This window comes from Mytilinidion resinicola, assembly GCF_010093595.1.
Source record: "Mytilinidion resinicola strain CBS 304.34 unplaced genomic scaffold BDZ99scaffold_14, whole genome shotgun sequence".
NCBI classification, from domain to species: domain Eukaryota; kingdom Fungi; phylum Ascomycota; class Dothideomycetes; order Mytilinidiales; family Mytilinidiaceae; genus Mytilinidion; species Mytilinidion resinicola.
In genome coordinates, this window is record NW_022985450.1 from 519603 (window position 1) to 543530 (window position 23928).

General features: G+C 53.0%; 9 protein-coding genes across 9 annotated transcripts; 6 read left to right on the top strand and 3 right to left on the bottom strand.

The window, feature by feature from the left end:
* Positions 1–49: 49 nt before the first annotated feature.
* BDZ99DRAFT_573142 (uncharacterized protein) lies at positions 50–1230 on the top strand (the record flags this gene model as incomplete). The annotated part of the gene is made up of 4 exons (XM_033728259.1): positions 50–189; positions 242–368; positions 678–804; positions 857–1230. The coding sequence occupies exons 1-4, from the start codon at positions 137–139 to the stop codon at positions 1228–1230; spliced, it is 681 nt and encodes a 226-aa protein (XP_033574239.1). The 5' UTR covers positions 50–136.
* A 961-nt stretch (positions 1231–2191) lies between these two features.
* Positions 2192–2907, top strand: BDZ99DRAFT_368734 (uncharacterized protein; the record flags this gene model as incomplete). Its single annotated transcript, XM_033714782.1, has 3 exons — positions 2192–2320; positions 2380–2498; positions 2625–2907. Coding segments are annotated over 3 exons (531 nt in total), but the record flags the coding sequence as incomplete, so codon positions are not given.
* A 454-nt stretch (positions 2908–3361) lies between these two features.
* Positions 3362–4574, top strand: BDZ99DRAFT_77320 (uncharacterized protein). The gene is made up of 4 exons (XM_033728892.1): positions 3362–3679; positions 3820–3875; positions 4022–4444; positions 4516–4574. The coding sequence occupies exons 1-3, from the start codon at positions 3614–3616 to the stop codon at positions 4383–4385; spliced, it is 486 nt and encodes a 161-aa protein (XP_033574241.1). The 5' UTR covers positions 3362–3613; the 3' UTR covers positions 4386–4444; positions 4516–4574.
* Positions 4565–5073, top strand: BDZ99DRAFT_77558 (uncharacterized protein). Its single transcript, XM_033728893.1, has one exon. The coding sequence runs from the start codon at positions 4673–4675 to the stop codon at positions 4982–4984; it is 312 nt and encodes a 103-aa protein (XP_033574242.1). The 5' UTR covers positions 4565–4672; the 3' UTR covers positions 4985–5073.
* Positions 5074–5263: 190 nt separating this feature from the next.
* On the bottom strand, positions 5264–7328 carry BDZ99DRAFT_465189 (uncharacterized protein). Its single transcript, XM_033720494.1, has 4 exons — positions 6914–7328; positions 6660–6853; positions 6217–6592; positions 5264–5782 (listed from the first exon to the last, which is right to left on the bottom strand). Exons 1-4 carry the CDS (start codon positions 6955–6957, stop codon positions 5500–5502), a joined length of 897 nt encoding a protein of 298 aa, XP_033574243.1. The 5' UTR covers positions 6958–7328; the 3' UTR covers positions 5264–5499.
* Positions 7329–8859: 1531 nt separating this feature from the next.
* Positions 8860–11309, top strand: BDZ99DRAFT_522896 (phospholipase A-2-activating protein; the record flags this gene model as incomplete). Its single annotated transcript, XM_033725743.1, has 3 exons — positions 8860–8907; positions 8987–9440; positions 9520–11309. The coding sequence occupies 3 exons, from the start codon at positions 8860–8862 to the stop codon at positions 11307–11309; spliced, it is 2292 nt and encodes a 763-aa protein (XP_033574244.1).
* A 1407-nt stretch (positions 11310–12716) lies between these two features.
* Positions 12717–14759, bottom strand: BDZ99DRAFT_536616 (uncharacterized protein; the record flags this gene model as incomplete). The annotated part of the gene is made up of 1 exon (XM_033726582.1): positions 12717–14759. The coding sequence occupies exon 1, from the start codon at positions 14673–14675 to the stop codon at positions 12717–12719; it is 1959 nt and encodes a 652-aa protein (XP_033574245.1). The 5' UTR covers positions 14676–14759.
* A 1821-nt stretch (positions 14760–16580) lies between these two features.
* BDZ99DRAFT_478784 (uncharacterized protein) lies at positions 16581–18884 on the top strand (the record flags this gene model as incomplete). The annotated part of the gene is made up of 6 exons (XM_033722189.1): positions 16581–16648; positions 16733–16820; positions 16900–17323; positions 17413–17635; positions 17787–17902; positions 17953–18884. 6 exons carry the CDS (start codon positions 16581–16583, stop codon positions 18882–18884), a joined length of 1851 nt encoding a protein of 616 aa, XP_033574246.1.
* Positions 18885–19299: 415 nt separating this feature from the next.
* On the bottom strand, positions 19300–23372 carry BDZ99DRAFT_536623 (uncharacterized protein). The gene has a single exon (XM_033726583.1). It carries the CDS (start codon positions 23286–23288, stop codon positions 19434–19436), a length of 3855 nt encoding a protein of 1284 aa, XP_033574247.1. The 5' UTR covers positions 23289–23372; the 3' UTR covers positions 19300–19433.
* Between the last annotated feature and the right edge of the window lie 556 nt (positions 23373–23928).

Genomic DNA, 23928 nt, shown 5'->3' on the forward strand with positions numbered 1-23928 from the left:
TGCTCCGGTGAATGTAGGATAGGAAACGGAAATGGCTAAAGATCACCTTTATTTACCTCTGAGTGTGCGCGTCTACAAACCAACCACATATCCGAGCTTAGTCCACTACAGGCTTCCAAACTCAAGTCCTCTGATCATGGCGGCTAAGGGTAGCGAAACCCTTGAAGGTTTCCGAAAGGGTGGCCGCAGGTATATCTAGATATCTTTCGCATGAACGTAGAAGGCGCGCTGACACTACCAGGTTATACATCTCCGAACACTACTCCGACCTCACGATCGTTTGCAGGAATGGTATCTACAAGATTCAAAAGGCGGTGATCTGTCCGCGGTCGGCCTTCTTTGCGACGGCATTGCGTGGTCTGGGCCGGGTAGATGGAATACAGCACTAGGGCATATGTCTACACACATGGGTATACCACTGTCCGAGCGTAGCTTTTGGTTGCCAGAAACCACTCTAGGAGTGGCACGGTTGGATGAAAGTCGACCAAGAGCCTTTTTCAGCCAGCAGCTTGAGCCGCACCGCTTGAAGTTCTATATCCCTTCGAGGTTGCTGGAGGTCCCCAGGTCCTTGGAAGCACCCCAAGCAGTAGTAAAAGCTGTGCAAAGACGTCTAGCAATAGAGTGTGGAAGCGAGTAGAGGCGACCAGCAGAGATGCGGAGGGCTAACCTCGGATTAGGAAACGGAAGAAGTGGAGATCGATCTCTCTATCGAGGATCCTAAGATGGTGGAGAGGATGATCTGCTTCTTCTATAACCTAGATTACCTCCCTAAATCGCCCAATAGCCCCCTCCAAAAGTACTCAAGTCAAAAGAAAGAATACCTCTCAGGAATGTGTCCGTGTCTCATCTCTCGAAGAACGTGACATTGACCTGGGCTGGGCGCGTGGAACCTTCTGTATTAACCATATCACTGAGAACGTTCTCAAGATCCACGCTTTGATGTATGCGATGGGCGATAAGTACGGATGCTCGGATCTCAAGATCACTGCCAGAGCCAAGTTCGAAGCGTTCCTGGAGTGCTCCTCCTCAGGCTGCTCAGGGTTGGTTGATGTTATCCCGGTTGTCTTTGGAACGACGCCCGATTCCGACCTGGCCCTACGAGATCTTATTGTCGAAGAAATCGTGAGCAAAGACTACCTCACATTCGACATCGTTGAAGACGTCGTGGGAAAGACCGATGGTTTCCCGTATGCGATATTGAAGGCTATGAATCTGCGTCAATCTAAATAAGTGGGCACTATCAAAGTGGAGCTTAGAGAAAGGAGAAACTTTAAAGAATCATTATATATGATTTTGAATTCCCACTGTTCGACGACTCTCATTAACTCTGGCTACTAGTATTGAGCTTTTGGGATGACGTCGACAATTCCAACCCCCGGCAATAGGTAGAGAGGGAAGTCTGACGACGCGACACGCAAAACAGGAGAGCGTTTTTGGTTACGAGGCAAAGGAAAAGGGTATTTCTGGGTAATCTTCAGGGAAAGTCATAGAAACCAAGGCCATGGGAAAATAATGCTGTAAGAGAAGCCGAGCAAACTGGGAAAGGAGCGAGCGAAATTTGTTGGAGTTGAAGACCCCACAATCTGATAGATCGACCCGAAACAAGGTACAAGACAAGCTGTGAGGCAAACCATGGTGAATGTACGGAACAAGCCACCTTGTAAGATATATTAGCTTCAATCAAGCCCTACATGAAAGGATACCCGGTTCCTTCCAATTTCAGCTAAGTTGATATATGTGTTTTCCTTTTCGTGGATACTTCCTTCTGATTTCTATAGTAATCCTCTCCACGTCACTTAGCAGCCTCTTCAAATGCATCACCTAACTCAAGACCAATCTCTAAGGTGTCTAGTCGACCGGCTGTAGTGATGTTGTTACTACTCTTTGTCAGTCGAACCTTGGCGTAAATGTAGGCGAACGTGTCTGCTTCGGCGAGTGAATGTAATCAATCTGACGGAATTGGCTAGAGCACACCCGTATAAATACCTACTTCGCCTTGCACGTTGGCTCGAATCGCCGCTTTGTAAGCACAACACTTCAACACCACCGTGTCACCAAAACCACTTTCCTACCCGAGCCTTTACGTGCTGGCCCAGTCATGGCTACCGACAGTTTTGAAGGCGTCTGCAACGGACCCCGCAAGTAAGTTGAAGAAGCTATGCATCTTAGAACCTAAGGCTTATGATCGTGCAGGCTGTACAAGTCAGATCTCTTCTCCGATCTGACTATCATTTGCGGAAGCAATCCCTCCCCAGTCCACCAAGCGGTGATCTGCCCTCGGTCGGACTACTTCGCAGCAGCGTTGCGTTTTCCGGGCAAGGTTCGTAAAAGAATGAAACAAGCTTTTGAAAGGTACAACATATAACTGACCTTGCGTAGGAAGCAGAGGAAGGAAAGATTGATCTTTCCGTCGAGGATCCCGAGATGGTGGAGAGAATGATCTACTACTTCTACCATCTTGACTATCTTCCCACGTCATACAACCGTCGGCCAAATCAGTCCGGCAAGAAGAATGATCGCATGGACAACGCGCCCGGGAATTGCCCCTGCATTTCGACTTTCGGGGAATACACTGTCTTTAGGGGCAAGGCGTCTCATAACTACTGCACCAACCCGGGGCTTAGAGGAGTTCTCGAGATTCATGCCCAGATGTACGCAATGGCCGACAAGTACCAGATCTCAGAGATGAAAGACCTTGCCAAGGCTAAGTTCGAAGCGGCGATGAGGTTCCATGGAGGATACAAGCTGCTACCCCACGTGGTTCCGATCGTCTTTACCACGACTCCTGACTCAGACGCGCAGCTCCGAAACTTGGTTGCTAGAGCAATCGCGCTCGACAACCTCCTCAGGTTGAAATCGTTCAGGGGCGCTGTGGAGAAAATCGACGGCCTGTCGCTCGCGGTTCTGAAAGCCGAACATCCAGATCATTTCGATGAAGCGGCTATTACCAAGTCAAAGAAACGTGGGTCTCGTGAGAGCTCCCAACGGCCGTCGGTTTGCTGTTCCAGGACCCTCTTCGGCAATCAAAACTCGGACGAGGAGAGTACCGACGAGGATATACCAGGTAGTATTTGGCGAAAAGAAAGGAGGGTTCCAAAGATTGCTTAGCCTTTACATGAGCGAGAAGGAGACAAGTCAACTCATGACTTTGAATAAAGATTTTCTCCTTTCGCCTTTACCTTATTTCAGTGCCTCTCCATAAGTTCCTGTATTCTTACTCGCCACTGTTAGACGTGCTCTAACCTTTATGAGATATTCAACCTGAACATAAGAAATGAGAGGGGGCTTAGATTTGACAGTGAAAAAGTTTGGTCATGTCGCTCGACGTGTTCATCAACGCGGTATTCTGCTGTGAGGAGTCGCATGTTAGAGAGCGTGATTTGGCGTCATGGATATGTACCCTGAAATAGCATCAGTACCAATCTTCAACTCATCGATCCTCTCTTTACGATTTCTGGTCCCATTTTTATCTTACCCACATGCCCCTCATGCCATACCCCACCCCGATTGAAACCCGAATTAGAAACAACTCCTCCCGCTCTCGACGGTACGCTTCTTCCTCAAACCACGGGATAGAGCGTCACAGGCTACGCTGCCGCGCTCCACATGTCATATGTCACGTCCGGCATCGATCGCGTCGCTCGTGGGAGCTATGAATAGGTCCAAAGTTGATGGCGCGGTAGGTAGGCATGATGAGTTCCATGGTTTGACCTAGGAGCTACTCGGAGAACGGAGATGAAGAGATGGCCGACATAGCTTGGCTGACTGTTCCCCGAATTACCCTCTCTTGCGCTGACAGTCCCCGATTTCCCAACGCAGGCTCAAATTCGCAACCCATCACATGATCTCGCCGCTCATCTCCCTCACAAGGTCGAGTTATGCCCTTCCCTCTCTTTTCAACCCTCGGTACATACCCCGCTGCTGGGCGCCTAACACACCCTTGTGCCTCTCATCGCGAATACCCGAGAACTGTCTTGAAACTAGACAAATCTCGCACGTGCCCTGACAGCTCAACATCCAGGGCAGTGCATACCACCTCCCACCCCGACAGCGCCGACTTCAGGCCACGAGATGCTGGCAGCCTGCCTACGTACATCATTACGCCTCACCGTCCGCCTGAATGGGCCACGATCGAAAACCCTGATCACAGCGGACCGGTCGAGACGTGGCGCCGTCGCGCGCAGGGGTCTCAGACCGTCGCGGGATGCGTTGGGCGCCACCGTGATGGTGGGTGGGCTTTGGGTGGAGGCGAACCCTGGATCGAATTAAAGTTAGAGGAAGTGGGGCGGGTGTGTTTCAGGATTTGCGGTGACCCCTGGCGGGTGTGGAGGGGAGGATGGGTCCCTAGAGTCCGTGGTTCGGCGCGGTCGGCACACGCAAGCTAAATCGTCGCGTGGCAGCGGGAGAAGGTTGCTTATGCTTAGATAGGTAGGTACGTATGTAGATGTAGGGACAGCGATGTTAGAGTCGGCTGGACTTTCTGTGCTATGCGGCGAATCGGGTTGCTAGACTAACGAATGTGAGAGTTGATTGGACACACTGGCTTTTGTCGCGGACTAGAACGGATAAGCAGCGAGTCAGATTCTTCCCACCGTTATCAGTTGTGGAGAAGGTATGTATGTTGTTGTTGCTGGGAGTGGCTGAGTTGCCGGCGTTGGGGTGGAGGATCTGAATGCAGGTTAGGGTCGTTGTGCTACGTCATTTGGGACCGTTCGTCATTCTTTCTCTGGGGTATGGATTTTTAATGGTGATGGTATTCAGGGGAATGGATTTGCCAGTTTTGGTCGATCGCGTCCAGTTTACCAGGGACGGGCGGACCGTGATCTCACGTCAGCGCTTTGCGGACTGGGTTTCTGGGTGCTGGGTGGGGATCGTCATCTCAACCCTGGAACCATCACAAGTTAAAGTCACACTTACTCGAATGACATACTGGTACAGGAATATAATGCAAGTCTCCAAAAGGGTCATATTCAAATCCGAATAAGACCGGTCGCTGAGGTGACACGTACTCGGTTCTTGCTCATTCAAAATGACAATCTTGCATCTCATTCAGACCTTTGAAAAGGTTAGACACCATCGACAGTGGTGAGAGGAGGACCAATATATAGATTTGGTGTTTTGAAGATACCGCAGTATCGTCCCATGTAGCGACAGGAATCAGATGTGGTATCATACATTTCCGAAGGCAGACGCCGCCCAGTGCTTTTCGAGCGACTCCATTCCAATCCCGCGCATCGGTATCATATCAAATCATAATCGACGTACCTGCCATCGACCTCGTACGCTTTCGCAAGTAATAACAGAAATCGAACCAGCGCCGCGGCTCGCACGACGCTCGGTGAACCAGTTGCCCCGTCTCAGTTACACATCCATAGATCATTTTATCGCTCAAATGCTACCCCACCGCGAGAGGGATGCTTGATTGCCTGGACGTTGCGCACGGCGCTTAAACCAGCTATTTGTGAAATGGATGCATCTGACGGTCGTAATTGGGTTCATTCATGATGAGGAGTACACGGGCAGGCCACAGGCCACCCGATACAGCTCCCATGCCAAGCCCGGCGTCTCCCTGACGACCCCTTCGACGTCCTTGCGTAGGTTGAGGGCGGGATTTGCGCGGAAGGTGGCAATGACGAGATCGCGCAGCCCTCGGTCGGAGTCGACCGTGGTCTCGTAGACGTCGCCACAGGCGTCAGGGAACTCCGGTGAGGCGTGGTGGCCTGCGGCGAGGCTGGCGGCAAACTTGTGGGCGGCGAGCGACTTGAGGCCGAAGACACCGTATCTGCAGGGGCAAAGGGTTAGCGGTGCGTCTCTCGGGGGCGATTCAAGTGAATCAGGCGGTCTTGGGATCATCACGGCGCGACCCTGGTGCGATGTGCGATGCTGGCTGGGTTGCGGTTGGGAGAGGTCGGGGCGAGTGGTATGTGGCATGCCGACGGCACGTCGTCAGCCCGCCGTTTCGTCTCGCAGCGCCGCAGGGGGGGCTTGAGTGCCGAGGACCATGCTCCAGCCACTACCCAGCAAAACGTCCCGCATTCTGCCCGTTGATAGGACCGGCAATGCAGCCGTTGGCGCTCCGCGCGTGACGGCGAAGATGAAAAAAAAGCGCGGGGTTCGTTGGCCGTCTGTCGCAGAGACATATGCGCGGCTGCAGGTGGCATCACGGGCCCGGACGACTTTTTCTTGCATGCAGGGGAAAGAAATGGTTGGACTCACTTTTCCGCAATGGCGTACACCTTTGCGTGCGTGATCAGGTGCGGCGCGTCATTGTCGACCGCCGGCTCTGTAGATGCGGTCTCGAAGAGGTCCTCTTCGTCCAGCTGATCCTGCATTGGCGTGTCGGGCAGCTTCGCGTCGACGTTCTCGAAGTGGTCCGCTGGGGAATCCTCTGTGGGCGTGAGGGGAGGTGTAACCGTGTTTGCCGCCGCCGTTGCGAGTAGCGGATCTTCAAAGGTCGCCAAGCTGAGCCTTTTGCTGCGTCTGCGGACGATCCCAGCGGCCCTGCGAGGGCTAGTTGGCGATGCTGGCCGGCTTGACCGCTGCGACGCGCGGCGGGGCCTGAAGCTGTTGAGATAGTCGAGGTGGTAGAAATCTAAGGCCAGGCGTCAGCGACAGCTTCCAGTGGTGGTGAGTCTTGGTGAGAGCATGGAGGCGCATACAGTTTACCATGTGCTCGACGGCTTCGGGGTCATCCTCGCTTAGGTCGATTATACCCGTCTCAGCCTCTCGGAAGGGACTGCTGCATGCTCCGTCGAAGAACGAGGACCGCGAGCAGATGATGGCGCGGTGGACGGGGTAGCTTCTCATGCCGCAGGCGATTGTAAGGTCTGAGTACTTTCCGAATTCGAGGAGACTGGGAATGGAAATGAGCAATTGCTCGCGAATTGCTGGGGTGGCAGGCTGGGTGTCATACTTGGAGAGAGCCGTCATGAGCTCCAAAGTTGGTCGTTCTGACATATTAAATGATGTGAGAGTGGAGTATGGAAGTTGCGTGAGGGTAACTCTGGTCTTGAGTTGTACTCGGGGTGGGTGGTGGAGGATATATATTGCAGGGCCACGGCCGATTTACTTCAATCCTTCCCAACTGAATAGTACCAACAGAGGCTAACTGGTTACGTAGCGCAGATCGGTCGGTGTTTCAATGAGTAACGTGCTTGTCAGATCACGGAGGCCGAAGTGGTAGCTGGGGCCCAAAGGAGTCGCTGGTACGGCGAATAGCAGGTGGAGGATTTGGCGAGTTATGATCGGAGGTCTGAAGGCCGAACCCGCGAAAGAAGGGTGGAGCAGAGGGATGACAGGTAACGTTCCTTGGTACGAAAGATGGGGACCGACGGCCTTTTGAGGTCTCCAGACTTCGCAGGGAGAAATTGTTCATTTTAGCCAACAGGGCAACTCCCACTTTTCCAACCCTTGCTGCAACCACCTACCCATGTGCAGCCATCTGGCCATGTTTTGACGAGTCACACGGAAGAAGCAGCTGGCTCAAATGGCCCAGCTCACATGATTCTCGCGCAGTGGCGTGCAGACCGCGCCGTCTCCGTGGAAGCGACCGATTCGATGCCTCTGGTGGCTTTTGGGCTGCGGAAAACCGCTGCACCCCATCTCCGCCACCCTGTCAGTCGACGCCTTGTCTCCCAGCTGCTCTCCAACCGCAGTTGGTCGCCCCCCGATGCCCAATTGCCTCAACCAAGTTGAATTGACGCTGTCTGAGGCGGCACAGCGAGTGCGATTTTGGCGTCTCAGCCGCATGCCGCTGCCGGGCTCCTCGTCTAGATTTGTGGTGTAGGGCAGTCTAGATTGAGCGATGGAAGGCTCTGAGCACCATCATGCGCCTCTCCCCTTCGTGAATGGACAGTGTGTGTTGCGCGTCGTGCTCTTGGCGCTCGTTGCCACCCACCTCGGCGGCCTCTTGAGCAGCAAGCAAGCGTGCGACTCAAAGTGGGGTGAGAGAAGCAGCATGGAAGCTGTCCTGGGGAAGGTTTACCCATCTGCTAACAACTAGAGCCCGCCACGGCAGTTCTGGACGAGTCGCGACGATCCCTCCCAGTTTCAACCAGATGCCACTGCAAAACACCACAAACTTCTACCGTCGTCGGCAGGCGTCAGGGCCGAGTTGCGATGTTGTTTCCCCATGTCTTGCTGCGCGACCGTGGTACGCGCAGGCGGAGCCCTGTATGTGGCGCCATAGCCTGATGAGTCGTCCTGTGACACACGGGAGACGCCGAAGACAAGATATTTCAGATCCGATGCTGCCTCCGCAAAAGGAAGTCGACGCAGAGTCCAGTTCGCAGAAGCTGCCACAGTGATGCAAAGAAGACGCTTTAGGAATAACCTAGTCGCTTGCTGGCAAGCACGGTCTACGTAGTCACGGGAGGCCTGATATTTGCGGAGTCCTGGAGAAAAAGTAGAATCCCGGCTCCGAAGACATTCACGATTTCACCCACCGCGGATCTGACATGCAGCAAGAAATCCTGTGGTGTCCTGTGGTGTCCCGCGTAGGCTAAGCCGGGTTATGCTGCGGCGTCACCTGCTTGGAGAGTTGGCCGCTGAAACACCTCGCTGCCGCCTTGGTGTTGCGAAGGTTCCCCCGCCATCCATGTGTTTCTCAAGTGAATTTATAAAGCATCGAGCCGAATCCAGTATAGCGTGTGTGACAATGTAAGCAGTCCGCGGTGACGCCTGTCTGTCACAGAGCTCCCCACCACGCCTTCACGGCATCGCAGCTGAATCCGCCAAGCTCCAGCAACCACCCCTCTGCACCCCGCCAGCTTGTGCTTCTATCGCTGCACAGCTGCATGGAACAGGTTCTCTAGCGCTCCTCACCTTCTCTCTCTCAAACACCCCACCAACGCCACCTCGATGGGTGATTACAAGCTCTCCGCCTCGCTGCAAGGCCATGAAGACGATGTAGGTCGCGACAAAGGGACAAAGACTTGTTCGTCTACTTGCTTCTCTTGAGCTGCAGGCTAACCCATCCGATTGCCAGGTCAGGGGTGTTGTGTTCCCCCACCCGAATTTCGTCGTCTCTGCCTCGAGAGATGCAACCGTACGCTTGTGGAAACTCCTCCCCCAAACCCCGCCAACCTACGACGACACAATTGTGTCGCATGGAACCGCCTTCGTCAACTCCTTGGCCTTCGTCCCTCCATCCTCGGAATTCCCAGAAGGTCTCATCGTATCCGGCGGCCAAGACACAATTATAGATGTCAGGCAACCAGCAAAGGCAGGTGCCGACAATGCTGATGCGTTACTTCTGGGACACGGCCACAACGTTTGCGCCCTAGATGTCAGCGAAGATGGGAAGAAGATCGTCAGTGGCAGCTGGGATAACGATGCTCGCATATGGCAAGTGGGGAAGTGGGAAGAATCCACAGTGCTACGAGGACACGGGGCCGCTGTTTGGGCTGTCTTAGCCTACGATAAGGAGACTATCATAACTGGTACGAGCTGGACTAGGAGCATCCCCTAATGTCATTGTACGACTTCCGTCGCACCGTTTTACTGACATGCGCATGCCAGGCTGCGCCGACCAGGCCATTCGTGTGTTCCACACTTCCGGCAAGCTCATCCGACGCCTCAAGGTCGGAGATGTTGTCAGAGCCTTATGCAGACTTCCACCAAAGCATCCGTCCGGCGCCCACTTTGCGTCATCTGGTAACGACGCTGTCATCCGATTGTGGACACTTGAGGGCCGCGAAGTTGCTCAGCTACACGGACACGAGTCTTTTGTATACTCTCTCGCAGCTCTACCAGACGGAAACATCGTCAGCTCATCCGAGGACAGGACCGCCCGCATTTGGTCTAATCAGCAGTGTATACAGACAATCACGCATCCAGCGATATCGGTATGGTGCGTTGCGGTATGTCCAGATAATGGAGACATAGTCACAGGGGCGAGTGATCGCATAGTACGGGTATTCAGCAAAGTAAAGGAGCGACAAGCTGAGGAATCGGCGATCGAGGAGTTCAACGAATCAGTGAGGGCATCGGCAATCCCCCAACAAACCATGCCGAATATCAACAAGGACGCATTACCTGGCCCTGATTTCCTAACCTCGAAATCCGGAACCAAGGAAGGCCAGGTCCAAATGATCAAGGAACTCAACGGGGATGTGTGTGCATACACTTGGTCAACGGCAGCGAGGCAATGGGTGAATGTCGGAACTGTCGTGGAAGGCGCTGGTAGTGACGGCAAGAAAATCTCCCACGAGGGCAAAGATTACGACTTTGTCTTCGACGTTGACATCGAAGAAGGCAAACCGCCACTGAAACTGCCTTTCAATGTCTCTCAAAATCCTTACGAGGTGGCGCGGAAGTTTTGCGCGGACAACAAACTCCCTGTCACCTACCTGGATCAAGTCACGAACTTCATAGTTACCAACACGCAGGGTACAACCATTGGCCAGTCCCAGAATCAGGGCGGCGCGGATCCATGGGGTACAGAACATCGCTACCGACCGGGGGATGACACACCCGCGCAACCAGCGCCACGGCCCAAACTCCTCCCACAAAAGGAGTACCTGGATATCTCGACAGCCAATCACAAGGCGATGTTCAAAAAACTCCAAGAATTCAACCAATCTCTCATCGAAGATGGATCCAAAGACGTCTCCCTCAATCCACATGACATTGAGGTTCTCGACTCTATAGTCACTAAGCTCGAAAAGGGCAAATCTAGCAGCATAGATTCCGACTCCATCTCTCTCGTCCTCAAAATAGCGACGGCATGGCCGGCTGACAAAGTTTTGCCTGGCCTCGACGTCCTGCGCCTCATAACTGCCTCCTCGGGAACCTGCGTGGAGCAAATCTCCCCTCCACTCCCGCACATCCTTGCCGATGCCAAGCTCTTCGAACCGTCTACACCACCAAATAACACCATGATGGCCATCAGGGCTTTTGTCAACCTCTTCAAGACCAAATCCGGTCGTGACCTCGCAAACGCAGAATTTGAGACTATTCACAAACTCTGCAAACCGTACACCACCTCGACGAACCGTAACACCATTGTCGCACTAACAACTCTCTACATTAATTTCGCTGTCTTGCTGAGTGCGCCAGAGACAGCAAACGCAGACCGCGCGCTTACGCTGTTGGACGACTTGAGTGACATTTTGAAGTCAGCCCGCGATTCGGAGGCCATGTATAGGGCCGTTGTGGCCGCCGGCACGCTGTTTGCGCTGGGAAAGGACTTCTGCGAGGCTGGACGAGACGTCTTTGGGTACGAAGCTGCGTTGAAGAAAGCGGAAGAGACAGTGAGGGAGCCCAGGATTAGGAATGTGGTCGCGGAGATTAGGGATATGCTTGGATAGGGTTAGGCGCGGAAACTACGCGATCAAGATGAGTGTCAAGGCATGGAACAAGGTATCTGAATTAGCGATGAGCAACGGCCTAGACGCCTTTCCCGAAAATCGGTAACTAGGTATCTCTATAGAGCGGAGGCATATTGGCATAGTACGGCAGCTTTCACATACGAATACAAACACATCATTCCCAATTTCTTCATTTTCTCACTCAGAGTCTTTCTTTCTCTCCCCTCTTCTTCCTCGAAGTCATCACTTGAGATTTACGTTGGGTGTTTTCTTTGGTCTGTGACTCCGTCGCGGCTTTTACTCAGTTAGATCATCCAAACTATTGGAGGGGATCTGATTCTGCCAAGACAACACAAAAATGCTTGGCATTTTTCGCGTCAATCCTCCACTCTTTCGCGCCTATTTAGTTCACGCTTAGTTAGGTATAGTATTTTTGGCAGTTTCAACCGCCGGCCTTCCGCGCTCCCAATTATCTACCCGCCAAGCGGGAAAGAGACGCTACGACCGCTTCAATTGAAGGAAGGTATGTGACGCGCACGGAGTTGCTACGAGGGGGGGTAAGGTGAGTCGGGTTCGTGAAGCACATTTATCAGCTTGAAGGCATTTGAGGGAATTTAGTTTCATTGACTACCAAGGGTTTTTCTACTTATGCATGTCATCTCGGCAATGCCGGAATCTCATTAATGTCTGCTTGTCGAGTTCGAAAATAGTGAATATTAGCGTACCTGTCTGCCTGTCCGCCCAAGAGCGACCTTTTGCTGTTATGGAGATTGGCAATGACCATCCAGAGTCGTTGAGTAAAGTCAGACTTGGTCAGAAGAGGAAGTAAAAGTCGTGCTAGGGTTTTTGGAGGTGCCCAGGGAGTCAGTTGCGACGTCCGGGAACCATATGGGGGCAGTCGTCTTGATGTTTGCTTGTAATGTCTTGCAGACTCTGTTGAGGGGAGTAGATGTGTACGCAGAAGCATGAGTGGGGTCGTTCTGGCAGTGCCGTAACAACCAGTCAGAGTCGAATAGCGGGTCGGAGTTGGTAGCTTAGAAGGAGTAAAAGTCCGGGTCGTGGGTCAACCTGTGGAAGGATCATTATAGTATATCTATACCTAGGATGTGGGGGCTGAGGCTTCGTTGTAGGGTTTGGTTTCCAGTGGTCATTCATGACGAGACCGTCCCTCGGACATCGTCAACAGCAAAGGTTTTGCCATTGTCAATAACTTGCTAAGGGCATGGGTGCGGGTTTATCCGGCATGCTCGCATCCTTTAGAGGAAGTAAAAGTCGTAACAAGGTTCGGCAGCGTAGGTCTTGGGTTTCGTAGTGTAGGTCTTGGATAGGGGATAGGCCCTGATGTTCCTCTGGGCTTGTAGGTTGGTTTCTGGACCTATCCACTAATGAGCTCGAACGACCCTATGATCAACGCCTCCGAGCTCCCCCGCCAACGGTTTTCATTTCGGCAGCTAGAGAGCTCTGGTTGATACCTTCTTGGTTGCGCTCGTACTTGAGCCGGTCCATGGGCTGCTTCTCCGAGTTTGACAGGTTGAGTCTGGCAGAGACTAGTTCTGCCGCTTCTTTGGGAGTGAGCTCATGTTGAGCGCTGTCGATACCCTTCTTCTTGCCGAGGAGAATCAGCTCCAAGTCCAGTTGCAACAACTTCACATGGGCCAATGCGTGGTTTGCAGAGGCACGGATGAGTTGTCTTTCTTCGAGAGCATCTACGTCCGGATCTTCCCGTCGATCCTCCACGAGCTGGTCCCTGGTATTCGTGATGTCTGCCTCATCCTCTCCGGCCATCTTGATATACCGCTTCAAGACCTCCCTCCGCGGACGAGCACCTTTGAGGGCTTCCACCTTTTCTCGCGTCATCGTTCGCAGCCCTGAAAATAGTGCGTTCAGGGCCTGCATCTGCCGGAATTGCATGTCAGTCCCGAGGCCGCACTTTCGGTGATACAGCATCTGGATATGCGCTTGCAAGATCGGCACGTTTCGCTTGTCCTTCTCCTCCAGTGACTTGCCATATGGTCGGTACGTCGCATTCGACAGCAGATGGAGCCCCGGCTCATGAGTGCGCAGATTATGACCCTCCTGCGGCGCGAACGCCAGGAACGGTTCCGCCTCAAACTGCAGCCGCAAGCCCTGGCTCTCGTAGTACGCCAGCCGCTCTTTGATCTCCCACTCGCCCCGCTCTAGGGCCATATTGATGAGCTCCGTGTCATCAAGCTCATTGCGCAACAAGCCGACGCTCGCTCCGTAGTTCCAGGAATTGTCGACGCGGTAGTTGAAGATTTCGCGCCACTCGTCTCCCGTCAGCGTGCCAATCGGCCTACGCTTTCCGTTCACCACCACCATGTCTGGTCCCCGCTTCTTGAGACGGTGCATCTCGATCTCGACATCGTACCGGAAGGCCCGCTCGATGAACACCCGCCGCACTAGAACCAGAATCTGCAGCTTCAAATCCTCCACGCGACGCTTCTCCTCCGGATTGCTGTCCCACGTCCTAGATGCATGGACCTGGCGATCGAGCGCCTTCTTCTCCTCCAGCCAGCGCGTCTCGCGGATTCTGGACTTTTCGAGCTCCTCCTCCATGCGCCCCCTGTCGTACCAGTCTGGCAGGAAGAGCTGGCGGCGGATGACGATCTGGTGGACGCGGTAGCGGGTGTTCTTCTGGTGGCGCGCGCGGAGAAGGTCACTGAGTTCAAGGTCGGGGTCGTGGGTGATAGTAGTTGGAGAAGTCTGGGATTGAGGCTGTGCGGATGCCGTGGCCAGAGTCGAGGATCGCGATGAGGATGGAGTCGACGATAGAGATGAGAGTGAAGAGGAGGATGCAGTCGAGTTGGAGACGTGAAAAGCGGTGGTGAGGTTGGTCGGGGCGCCATAGGGGCCTTTGGGCGCTTCGAATTTAGCACGCTTGGAGGTCTTTAACGTGGTGAAGAAACTCTCTTCTATATTGGTGTCGGCATAGTCTTCTGCATCGTCTTCTACATCGTCTTCTGCGTCGTCTTCTGCATCCTCATCTGGATCATCTTCTGCGCGGCGTTTCACCCCAGCGACTAGGGTGGATTGAGGAATTGAGGTTGAGCGCAGTTGAGAGGCGGAGGAGGGTGGAGTTGCCAATGCTAGCAAGACATTGGGAGGTCCTGACGGTCTGACTTGGGGACCGCGCGGGCGGAGGAAGTGGCGCTGTTCTTTAGGAGGTCGGGGCACGTTGATTATGTTCTGCGAGGGCCGACCCATGGCGTGGGTGTGTTTAGCAGTGCACAATTGAGGTTCTGATGTGGTGGTGGGATTTTTGGAGGATGTAGGAGGTTGGGGAGCAGTGGGAGCGCGTTGAGAGAGGGTGAATTTATAGCTAAAGCGGGAGGTTTTCCACGTCATTTCCTCGGGTCGTCCACGCTTATTGGGGGGCTTCAATAGGTTAACACCGGCTCTAATCGCTGAACCCGAAAGCTTTACATTCCGTTTCAAGCTTTTCTTACAAGCATATCGATGTGCCATGAACCAATATCGCCGGTCTGATGCAGGGTCTGACAAGCTTTCAAGAGGCCAAGTTAGTAAGCAGTGCGCAGGTCTGAATCTTGAATTCAGATAATATACCTTCTGTATTACCTTTCTTCCACAGGTAGGAGGGGTCTCCAGGGGCTAAGCTAGTGCGCAGCCGATGTAAAATACCGGTGCGATATAGGGTCTAATAAATTCTACATCTCATTCTTGCTTGTACCCTCCCTTTCCTACAGTATCCCAGCTATGGCTGAACGAAGAAATGAAAGCCTCAGTGAGCACAAGCGGAGTACGTGACTATAAAATAGGTAATAGGTGACAGTGTCAGAGAATCATTTGGAACTACCTGTTAATAGTTTCGTAAGGATGCGAAATTTGGAATACATGACTGAATAGTTCATCGCGGAAGGGCCCCGGAGGAGTGTTGCCAAGTCTTCGCAGGCAGATGGGGAAATAGAGAGCACGTGACCCTGTAGCCTTAGCGAAAATAAGCGAGAGATGGAAGGTGAGTATCTGAACATATCGGCATGGATGGAGTAAGGAACCACACGTCCAAACGAAGAATATGGTGGTTTGATCTAAAATTTGGTAAGTTTGACATCGTAGCGTTGTAAATTGTGGTCAAGTTGAAGGACTCAAGGTTTTAATCCGAAGCCTAAGGAACTTTGGGAACGTACGAAATTTACCCCTTCCTCTTTGATACAGGCCGTTCAAGTTGCTTAGACCCTCAATACCATAGGCAAATGAAGTGGGTTTGGGATCAACATAGATAGAGGTAGGTTAGGTACTTGACTGGAAGACCTGCAAGCTTTGAAGTATCTAGGTAGCTAGACACCACTACTTGGACTCCTTTCCACGGACATCGCGCAGATGCCACCCTGCTCTTGAGCTCCTCCTGCAGCTGAAAACTAGCAACCTGCAAGTGGCTTAGCCCTGCATCTCACCGATGAGATGGAAGTATCGAGATCACTCTTCCTCCGCTCGACGTCTCTCCCAATCAGAGTGTATCTGGGTTGTCAGAAGGTTGTCCACCGGGGTTTTCTGAATCAGGTTGTGTTGTCTTGGCTGTCTGACTGCCCGCCTCCTTGTTCCCGCGATCTTCGACTCCATAAAGCTTCCTGAGGGCCTCATAATTGACATATTTCGAAAGCCCGCCGGTACGTGCTTCCAAAAGCTTTCCAGTATCGGCCTGGGAAGAGGTCCCATTGCGCCGAACCGCTGGCCTCATAGTCGTTACACGCCTGGTCTTCGGTCGTCTTCGCAGTTCATATCGGTCCTGCTTGCTCGTAGTCGGTAGAACCTGAGTTTGAGTGGAATTGCTGCAGCGTGAGGAGTAAGCCGACCGTAACTAAACCGACGTGAGCGATCCGTTGCAATCGACCTTTTTAGTGGACCTGGACAATCCAATCAAGGACAAGACCAGGGTCCAACCTGGATTAATCGGGTTGTAATCTAGTGAATTGACCCCGCATATGCGTTTTAGGACGCGTTCTGTGGTTTTTCACGCGTTGTTTTGACCACGCCTCTCCTTACTCAAGTACATTACCTGTACAGTAGGAGACTGCCGCATTCTGACGGCTATTACTGGCCCGTATATACGACCACGAATCATAGCTTTGGGAATTAGCGTGCCGTCCGCCGTTAAATTTACCTCTGCTGCAGACTCCCATTTGGGCTTCCGACTATGTACTCTTACACCAGCCCGTAAATCCCGCCTGATTCTCCACAAGCAATACTGGTACGTATTTACACCCCTTGAAGAGGCACGGGAGCTTCATAGCCATGCCACGCAACATCTCCTGTGTCTTTGCAAATTTCTTGCCGCCCCTTGGGCACCCCTCCTGCCGTGGGTGTGTGCACAGTGAATAATCGGCGTCATTTTGGATCATGTTCCAGACGTTCGGACTTACGCTAACGTGTGTGACTTGAAACAGGTATTATCAGTCCTTTCCAGTCTCCGGTACCAAGGAACGTATTTGTCGGGGGTATGCCGCTGCGGCAGTAACTCTGCTACCCTACCGTGTGTGTAGGAAAGCTTCATCGCTATCACGAGTCGACCTCCCATGGATTCACCTAGGCTGACCTACCTGATTTGAAGCAGACTATACTACTTTCCGAGCCACAAGGCAAGATGCCGAACGGCCAGTACTGCGTGCAAATAGTCGACTCCACGAACACAGCCCTCCCAGAGTATGAACACGATCCTCCAGATGGATACACCACGCGAGGAGGCTCCAAGAAGAAAATGGATCGAGTTTGGAATGGGTACGGACGTATCGCCTCCACTGAGGGACAACAATTTGGTATCCTCATTGCGGTGCCAGAGGGCATCTTCCGCCAGACTGCAACCGGCGCAATGGTTTCCATTCGGCTCGATAGTTCCGACACGGGTGAATACTGGACGCTACAAGATACCCGCTTCGTGTCCAAAGAGCAATGGGAGCCAAAGCGCGGTGGACACAACGGCGTCAAGTACGTCACCATCATGGAGTCCGTCGTGAAGACAGGCCCAGACGTTTTTGAGCGTAAGAGGTTTGAGTTCGGGGCTGTCAGCAAAGGTAGTAGTGACACTAGTCCTAAGTCTACACGCAAAGGCATGCTAACATACGAATAGCCGTTCGGACAGCGCGCAAACTGACTACTCGTGAGGAAGCAGAGCAACTTAGTACCGTGGGAAATATAGTTGTAGAAATGCAGCTGGGCAAGATGGTTCCCGGCGAATCGATGAGGTACTTTGGCAGGTCGAGGCGCACGCAAGCACCGTGGAGCATCGCTGCTGATCGCACCATGACGTCGACAAAGAATTGGCAGGACGAAGGGTTGCAGCATTGCGTTCGGTGAGTCGAGTAATTCCATCTGGTTGGTCTTCATGTGGCAGTTGCTACTCCCTAGCAGTTCGGAATCGAGCTCCCGAATGAATTCTATGGACCTTCTTTGCTACAGACGAATGCAATTTGTGAGAGAATGTCGAAGCTGACATTACATTAGCCTCATTTCTCTAGGCGAATGCAACGCACCCGAAATGTTGGATGACCAGTCCTTCCGCCCCCTGAACGGGGAGAACGGAGGCACCTACACCTTCAACTTCGTCTTTCGACCCCAAGGTAGGTCCAGAGTATTCACCCTCTTACATCACCCGTCTGACCTTTTCAAGCGATAGCAGACAAGGAAGGCTGGCGCCTGAAGGACGGGGACAGAGAGCTCCCCGGCATCCCTTTCCCCCGCATTACACCGGCGAACCAGGAGCCTCCTGGCCACGCTGGTCCCGTTGCCGACCGTGAGGACCCCAGCATACGAAACCGAGAACCCAAGTCGCGCAAGCCACGTACTCCCCGCCAGCCTACCTTTGCTTTGCGAAATCAAAACCAAGATGAAGACGGTGACGATGATAGCATGAACCTCGAACCCGAGAAGAGCCAGAGTCAGAAGTCGAAGAAACGCAAAGCAGCATCCGCTCCCACGCGTACTTCAAAGCGCATTCTCGACAGGGCTGCTGCGCATGCTGTGGCAGACAGGCAGGATGCCCCAGTTAGCGCGTCTGATGCCATGGCTGACGATGAAATCCCGAGGGACGATTTGCAGTCCGTGGCCGCGTTTCCTGTGGACTCAAACCAAGTTATGCCTTCACAGCCAGCTGGCAACGGCACTGCGTCTGGATCAGCGAACCTGGCTCCTCTCACTACTGAAGCCTCCGAGAGGCCACAGGTGCCCTCGCCACCACGTGGACGTGACGAAGAGGCGAGTCATCACTCCCGACATGGACCGGATTTAGCTGGCCGTGTGCAGAATGACCGGGATAGCGACATTGAGAGTATCGCAGAATCAATGGCTGCCCAATCGATCGCTGAGGATGTTACCCTGGAGCAACGCGTCCGCGAGTGGAGCAAGAAGGTACCTATTGCTGATGCCCGCAAGATTGCTCAACTTGAGGTGGAAAAGGAGAGGTGCGTAGAACGGCAGGCATTCCTGAAGGCGAAACAGGCCGGCCTTGCGGCTAGACAGGCTGGTCTCGAGGCCCAGTATCTCGAGAAGCGGGCTCAGAGGAAAGGCAACGATCTGAAGCGGCTTCTGGCAGAGCTGAACTAGGAGGCTTGATCTGAAGGGCGGACTGGCTGAGTGTGTTTGCTTGAGTCGAAATCGGGGTCGTTTCGGTTTCCGTTGAGTTAGCCAGGAGCGTGTTTGAAGGCCTACAGTGGTGTTTCGGCTAGAAATACAACTCTCTGAAGAACGTGCGATTTGGCTATTCGGGCTGTAATATACTTCTTGTACAGTGCGAATCAGACCGAGTTATTCTGGAAAACCCCATAGTGATGCCACTGCCAGGCGCGCGCCATATTCGTACGAAAAATGGAAAAGTGATCCGATAAAATGAAGAACATATATCGGAACCTGAAAAATCACATCACCTTTCTAGCAATACAAGACTGTTAAGGGTGGAAAAGATCTATATGCTAAAGTGTAAACAATAACAATACTTTCTATCGGGTACTGGTGGTAAAGAAAACATGCATTGTTTTTCCCTCTCTCCGTGGGGAAGCCAAACCTATTCAAACCCCAAACGATATCCATCCAAATCCTCCGCGATTTCCGAATGAGGCATGCATTAGTATAAACCGTACTTCCACTGTAAGATTCTCACAAAAACGCGGGAGTCATATCCCTCACACCCTCGGTCTGGATCTGCTCGGTGTCGATGCCTTCAATCCAGGTTCCCTCGTCACCAATCGCCCCAGTCTCAACCTGGTCCGTCTTGATTCCTTCCGTGCATATACCTTCGGCGTTAACTGCCTTTTTTTGGTTTCTCTCTGCATCCATTCCCCCAGTTTTGGTTCCTTCATTCTTGAGCCCTTCAACACCAACAGTCCTTGCTCGCAAGAATTTCTCAGCAAGTCTCTGTCCAGCCGTCGGGGTACCTGGGCATCCCAGCACACTGCCAACACTCCTCACACTTCCTTCCCTTTCATCGTCCTCCATGACTCTCGCACGTTCCGGGCTTGGAGTTGGCTCGTATCTCAACGAAGACTGGCTTGGGCTCGCGTTGAGATCGTTGTTCAGCCAGAGTTTTGAGATTGGGGACGGAAGCGACGCATTAGTCGGCGAAGGGCTTGAGTACGGGCCCGCAAGGATCATCTTGAGCGTCTCACCCTCGAGCGCACGGCCAGTGATCGGTTTACGACGAACGTGTGAAATCGTGTGAGCTGTCGAGCGAGCGACATTCTCGGGCGGTGCGCCCGGGGGAAAGACGAAGGTCTTCGTCGGACTATTTTTGCCGCGCAGGTCGAAGGCAGATTTCGGGCGCGATGAGGCACTCAAGCTTTTGAGGTGTGGACGTGCCCGAGGAAGGGGTGGCGTGATGGGTGGCATCGAATGACGATAATTCTTCTCTTCTGCAGAAGTAGTATAGTGCGCTAGGCTAGAATGGCTGCGGTTCCATACGCAGGGACGCAGTGGTTGAAGAGATTGTGGCCGAGACATCCCACGAGGTGGGATACAGAGAGATTTGGCTGAAAGCGATTGGAGTGCGTTTTCCTTTCCGTTTTCTTTCGTTTCTGTCTTTGCCTCATCGTTTACCCGTCTTTTTGGCTCATAGCGGGCATCCGCATCACTTGGAGGAGGATCGTATCTCGTATAGATGCGTGAATCTGGAGTCGGAGTCACTCTTGAAGATGGTGTGTCAGCTTCCGGTGAACGTCTTGACGGATTCGTTCTGGAACAGCTACTCTGGCTGCTTGTCTTGCGACCGGTCTCGATGAATGGGAATCGTTCATTCATTCTGCTGGATGGCCTCTCATCAAGAGTGGGCCTGACTGGACGCTGCTGCCCCGTGCCTGGTGGGAAGCTCCAACTAGCTCGACTTGACGGATCTTCTCCAGGTGTCACCCGGCGCTGGCCTGTCTGGGCTGAGGAGCGTTCCCCACTTCCTGGTGGGCAGCTCAGGCCACTTTCGGAAAACTCTCCCATTGTTGGTTGACGTTGGCGGATCGCTGGACTCAAAACTGTTTGGATCCCCTTTCCTGATCCGCTGATGGAGAAATCAGGTACATCAAGGATATCCGCATGTTCACGGCGGTGGCCAGGGTTAGTATATCGATCGTATATGGTTATATCCTCCTGCGGCGAAAGCTCCAGTTCCGCAACTTCATTGGAGAGCCAGTTTTTCCAATCCTTGCTAGACCTTGCAGAAGCATTGACCGCAAGAGGTCGAGGCTGTGGTGTGCCTAGGGCGTAGCTTTTAACCGCAGTACTGTTGATAATCACTGCAGTACCCCTATAATCAGCCTCGGAGTTGGCAAGAGAAACTGCACTATCGTTCATGCGTAGGCTTTGGCCATCACTGGCCTGGGAGTAGACACTGGGAGAAAGTGGTGACAAGAGATCTCGTGGGTTGAGCGGGGTGTGGAGCGTAAAGTTTTCTTCTTGCCCTGCAACTTGCTCTGGCGAAGGCGTTGGCTGCTTATTGGAGTGCCTGAACGAAAAGTTCTTCCGGGCAAATGTCGAAACCGTATAAGTACGCCTTGTGGACTTTGGGAAGAAAGGAAAATGCTCTTTGTCATCTTCGAGAGGAGTCTTCCACCTACCTTTGGACTTTTCGACCCGAGAAGCAATCTGGTCGGCGGTAGGTATTATTGCATGAGGTGGCGGACGCTGGAGTCGATTGCGCCGAGGTTTTGGGCCTTCGCGAGATTCATCCACAGGATCGTCCGAACTCGGACTAGGCTCCTCGCAAATTGGGCTGCGAGAAGGACTCCTGTCCCTGGGAATTCTGACAGCACCTCGAACGCTAGTAGTCCTGGTCGGTACTGCGGGGCCATCGAGTGGATCTGGGGTGACTGTACGGATAGTCCCCTTCGTAGCTTTACTCAGATCGGAAATGCGGCTTTGATTTGTCAGAGTGACTGAGGTTGAGTGATTGCTACCCTTGCACATTGAATTACTCTCGTCTTCAATCTCAGAGTCTTCTTCTCCCTCTCTCAATTCATCCATATCCCCACTCTCCTTCATCAACGCTGAGAATACTCGTCGAGGATCCACTGGCATTGAGCATTCCTCAGCTACATCGTCCATTTGGACTGGATCTCGCAATGACGAGAGCGCAGGCACAGGTGGCGGACGTCGAGTCGGTGATGGAGGCAACATTGCAGCTTCGCTCGCAATGCTTCCCTTGGCTTCATGGATAACTGAAAGGCGTTTGTTGGTAGAATTTCCAATAGTAGAGCTGTTCCAACTCGTCACTCTGGAGGCAGAAAAATTGCTCATGATGCTACTCGCCCTTGAGCCTGGACGAGCGCTGCCTTCAGGTATATCCAAAGATGAGTCTTGAGTACGGGTATGGTTGAGGGTAGTATGATCTGGAGTGCATATGTCGTCGAAACTTCTATTGCCACCGAGAGGTGGTGGTGAGACGCAGGTGCTGAAGTAATCGCGGCTGGCATCGATTTGCTGGACCGGAAGTGTTGTTGGGATAAGTGAGGTTCGTCTGAAGACACGCTTGATTTTGCTTTTGAGTGTGTTAGAGAAAGACCTCTTCTCCTTTTGTGGGTTGGTGATAAGCGTAACATCCTCTACGCTAGTCATGACCTCGGGTGGGATATTGTCATAGACTACAGATCCTACAGATCTACTCGCGCTAGACGAAAGCCTGCCCTTCTCCTTCTCTTGTCTCTTCTTATTTTTGAAAGGGCCGAGGATGAAGGACGGCCGCTGGCGGAGCTGACGCTTCTGGAAATCTTGAAGATATCTGTCGCGGACCTTATCTACGGTTTCGTCCCCAGATATTGTTGCGGGCAATCTTGGTGGGACAGCTGACGCACTGGACGATATGCCAAGGTCCGACAGGAAGGACCTGCGTCGTTCAGGCGTCGGGCTCGCAGGTGGAGGTGTAACCAGATACTTTGCTGGAGGGCGTGGAACGGGCGACCCAGTCTGAACACTGCTAGCGTAATACATCGACCGTGCCTTGCGAATCGTGTTTGGGGGTTCAGCTAGAGAATTTCGATGCGTGGCGAACTGCGTCGCCGGGCGAGCAATCTCGTCGAAAGAGAGAGTAGGTTGAGCCAACGGCGTACCCACCGGTGTAGGATGAGGAAAAGGCGTTCCCGCCGGCGTAACACTTGCGATCCTGGGAAGCTTGGCATCGGGTCCAGCAATCGATTGCCGCGGGAAAGCTGAGATGTATCCACCCTTCGGAGACTGACAAAAGCGCAAACTCGATTCGCGTGCTGGAAAGTGACGTCCTTCAGAATGCCGGCTGGCATTGCTTTTGGTCCTGGACAAAGTGGAGGCACGCGTAGAGGCACGACTCCTCGCCCTTTCAGCGAGTTCGAGTTCGTGTGCCCTTGCGTATGCTGTTGTGGCGGCAGCTAGGGCATGCTTCTGGGCGACCTCTGGATCTAATGGTTCGGGTAGTGGCGGAGGAAGTCGAGTGACAGAGCTGGTGGACTTTGAGCGGCGTAGACGAGCTCCAGCATCGCTGGACGCGCGGGCAAGCATCGGAACCAAGCAAACAAGATGTTAAGAGGGGAATGCTGCAGTAGAAGGCGAGTACTTCGCCTGTGCTCGTCGTAATCACAGCTGATCAAAGCTTGGCTAAAACACTGACGAGGATTCGCAAAGAAGATAGGAAATGGGGATCCGGAGCGGTGATGTTTTGGTGGTGGATGAACATGGTAGATGGATACACAACAACAAACGAAAGACATGTGCCTACCTCTGTTGACGCTGTTGACACTTACCTTGACCGATTACTTTCGGGAAACTACCATTGAAGCCATCTTCAGAAGTACACATGCACTGCGTTGATTCAACGTTCGTTTCATGATATTTTCAGACGGACTGCTCGGGTGGGCGAGACATGCCGCGCAATCGTCCGAAGCCTTGCAGACGGTACCAGGTTTCAGCTGCAGATCGGATTGTGCTCCGATGGCGTGGTTGGGCCGCCCATGAAGCCTGGGAAGTAACTGCCATGCCGCTGCCACAACCTCGTAACGTGATGGACTCACGAAGCTGCGATGGATGAAGTCAGTGAGTGGTGAGGAGAGAAGGAGGAGACGAATAGAAAGCAGTTGACGTCGGTTCGGCATTTTCTCGGGCATCAATGCCCAGCAGGCAACCATACCTCGCCTCAAGACAT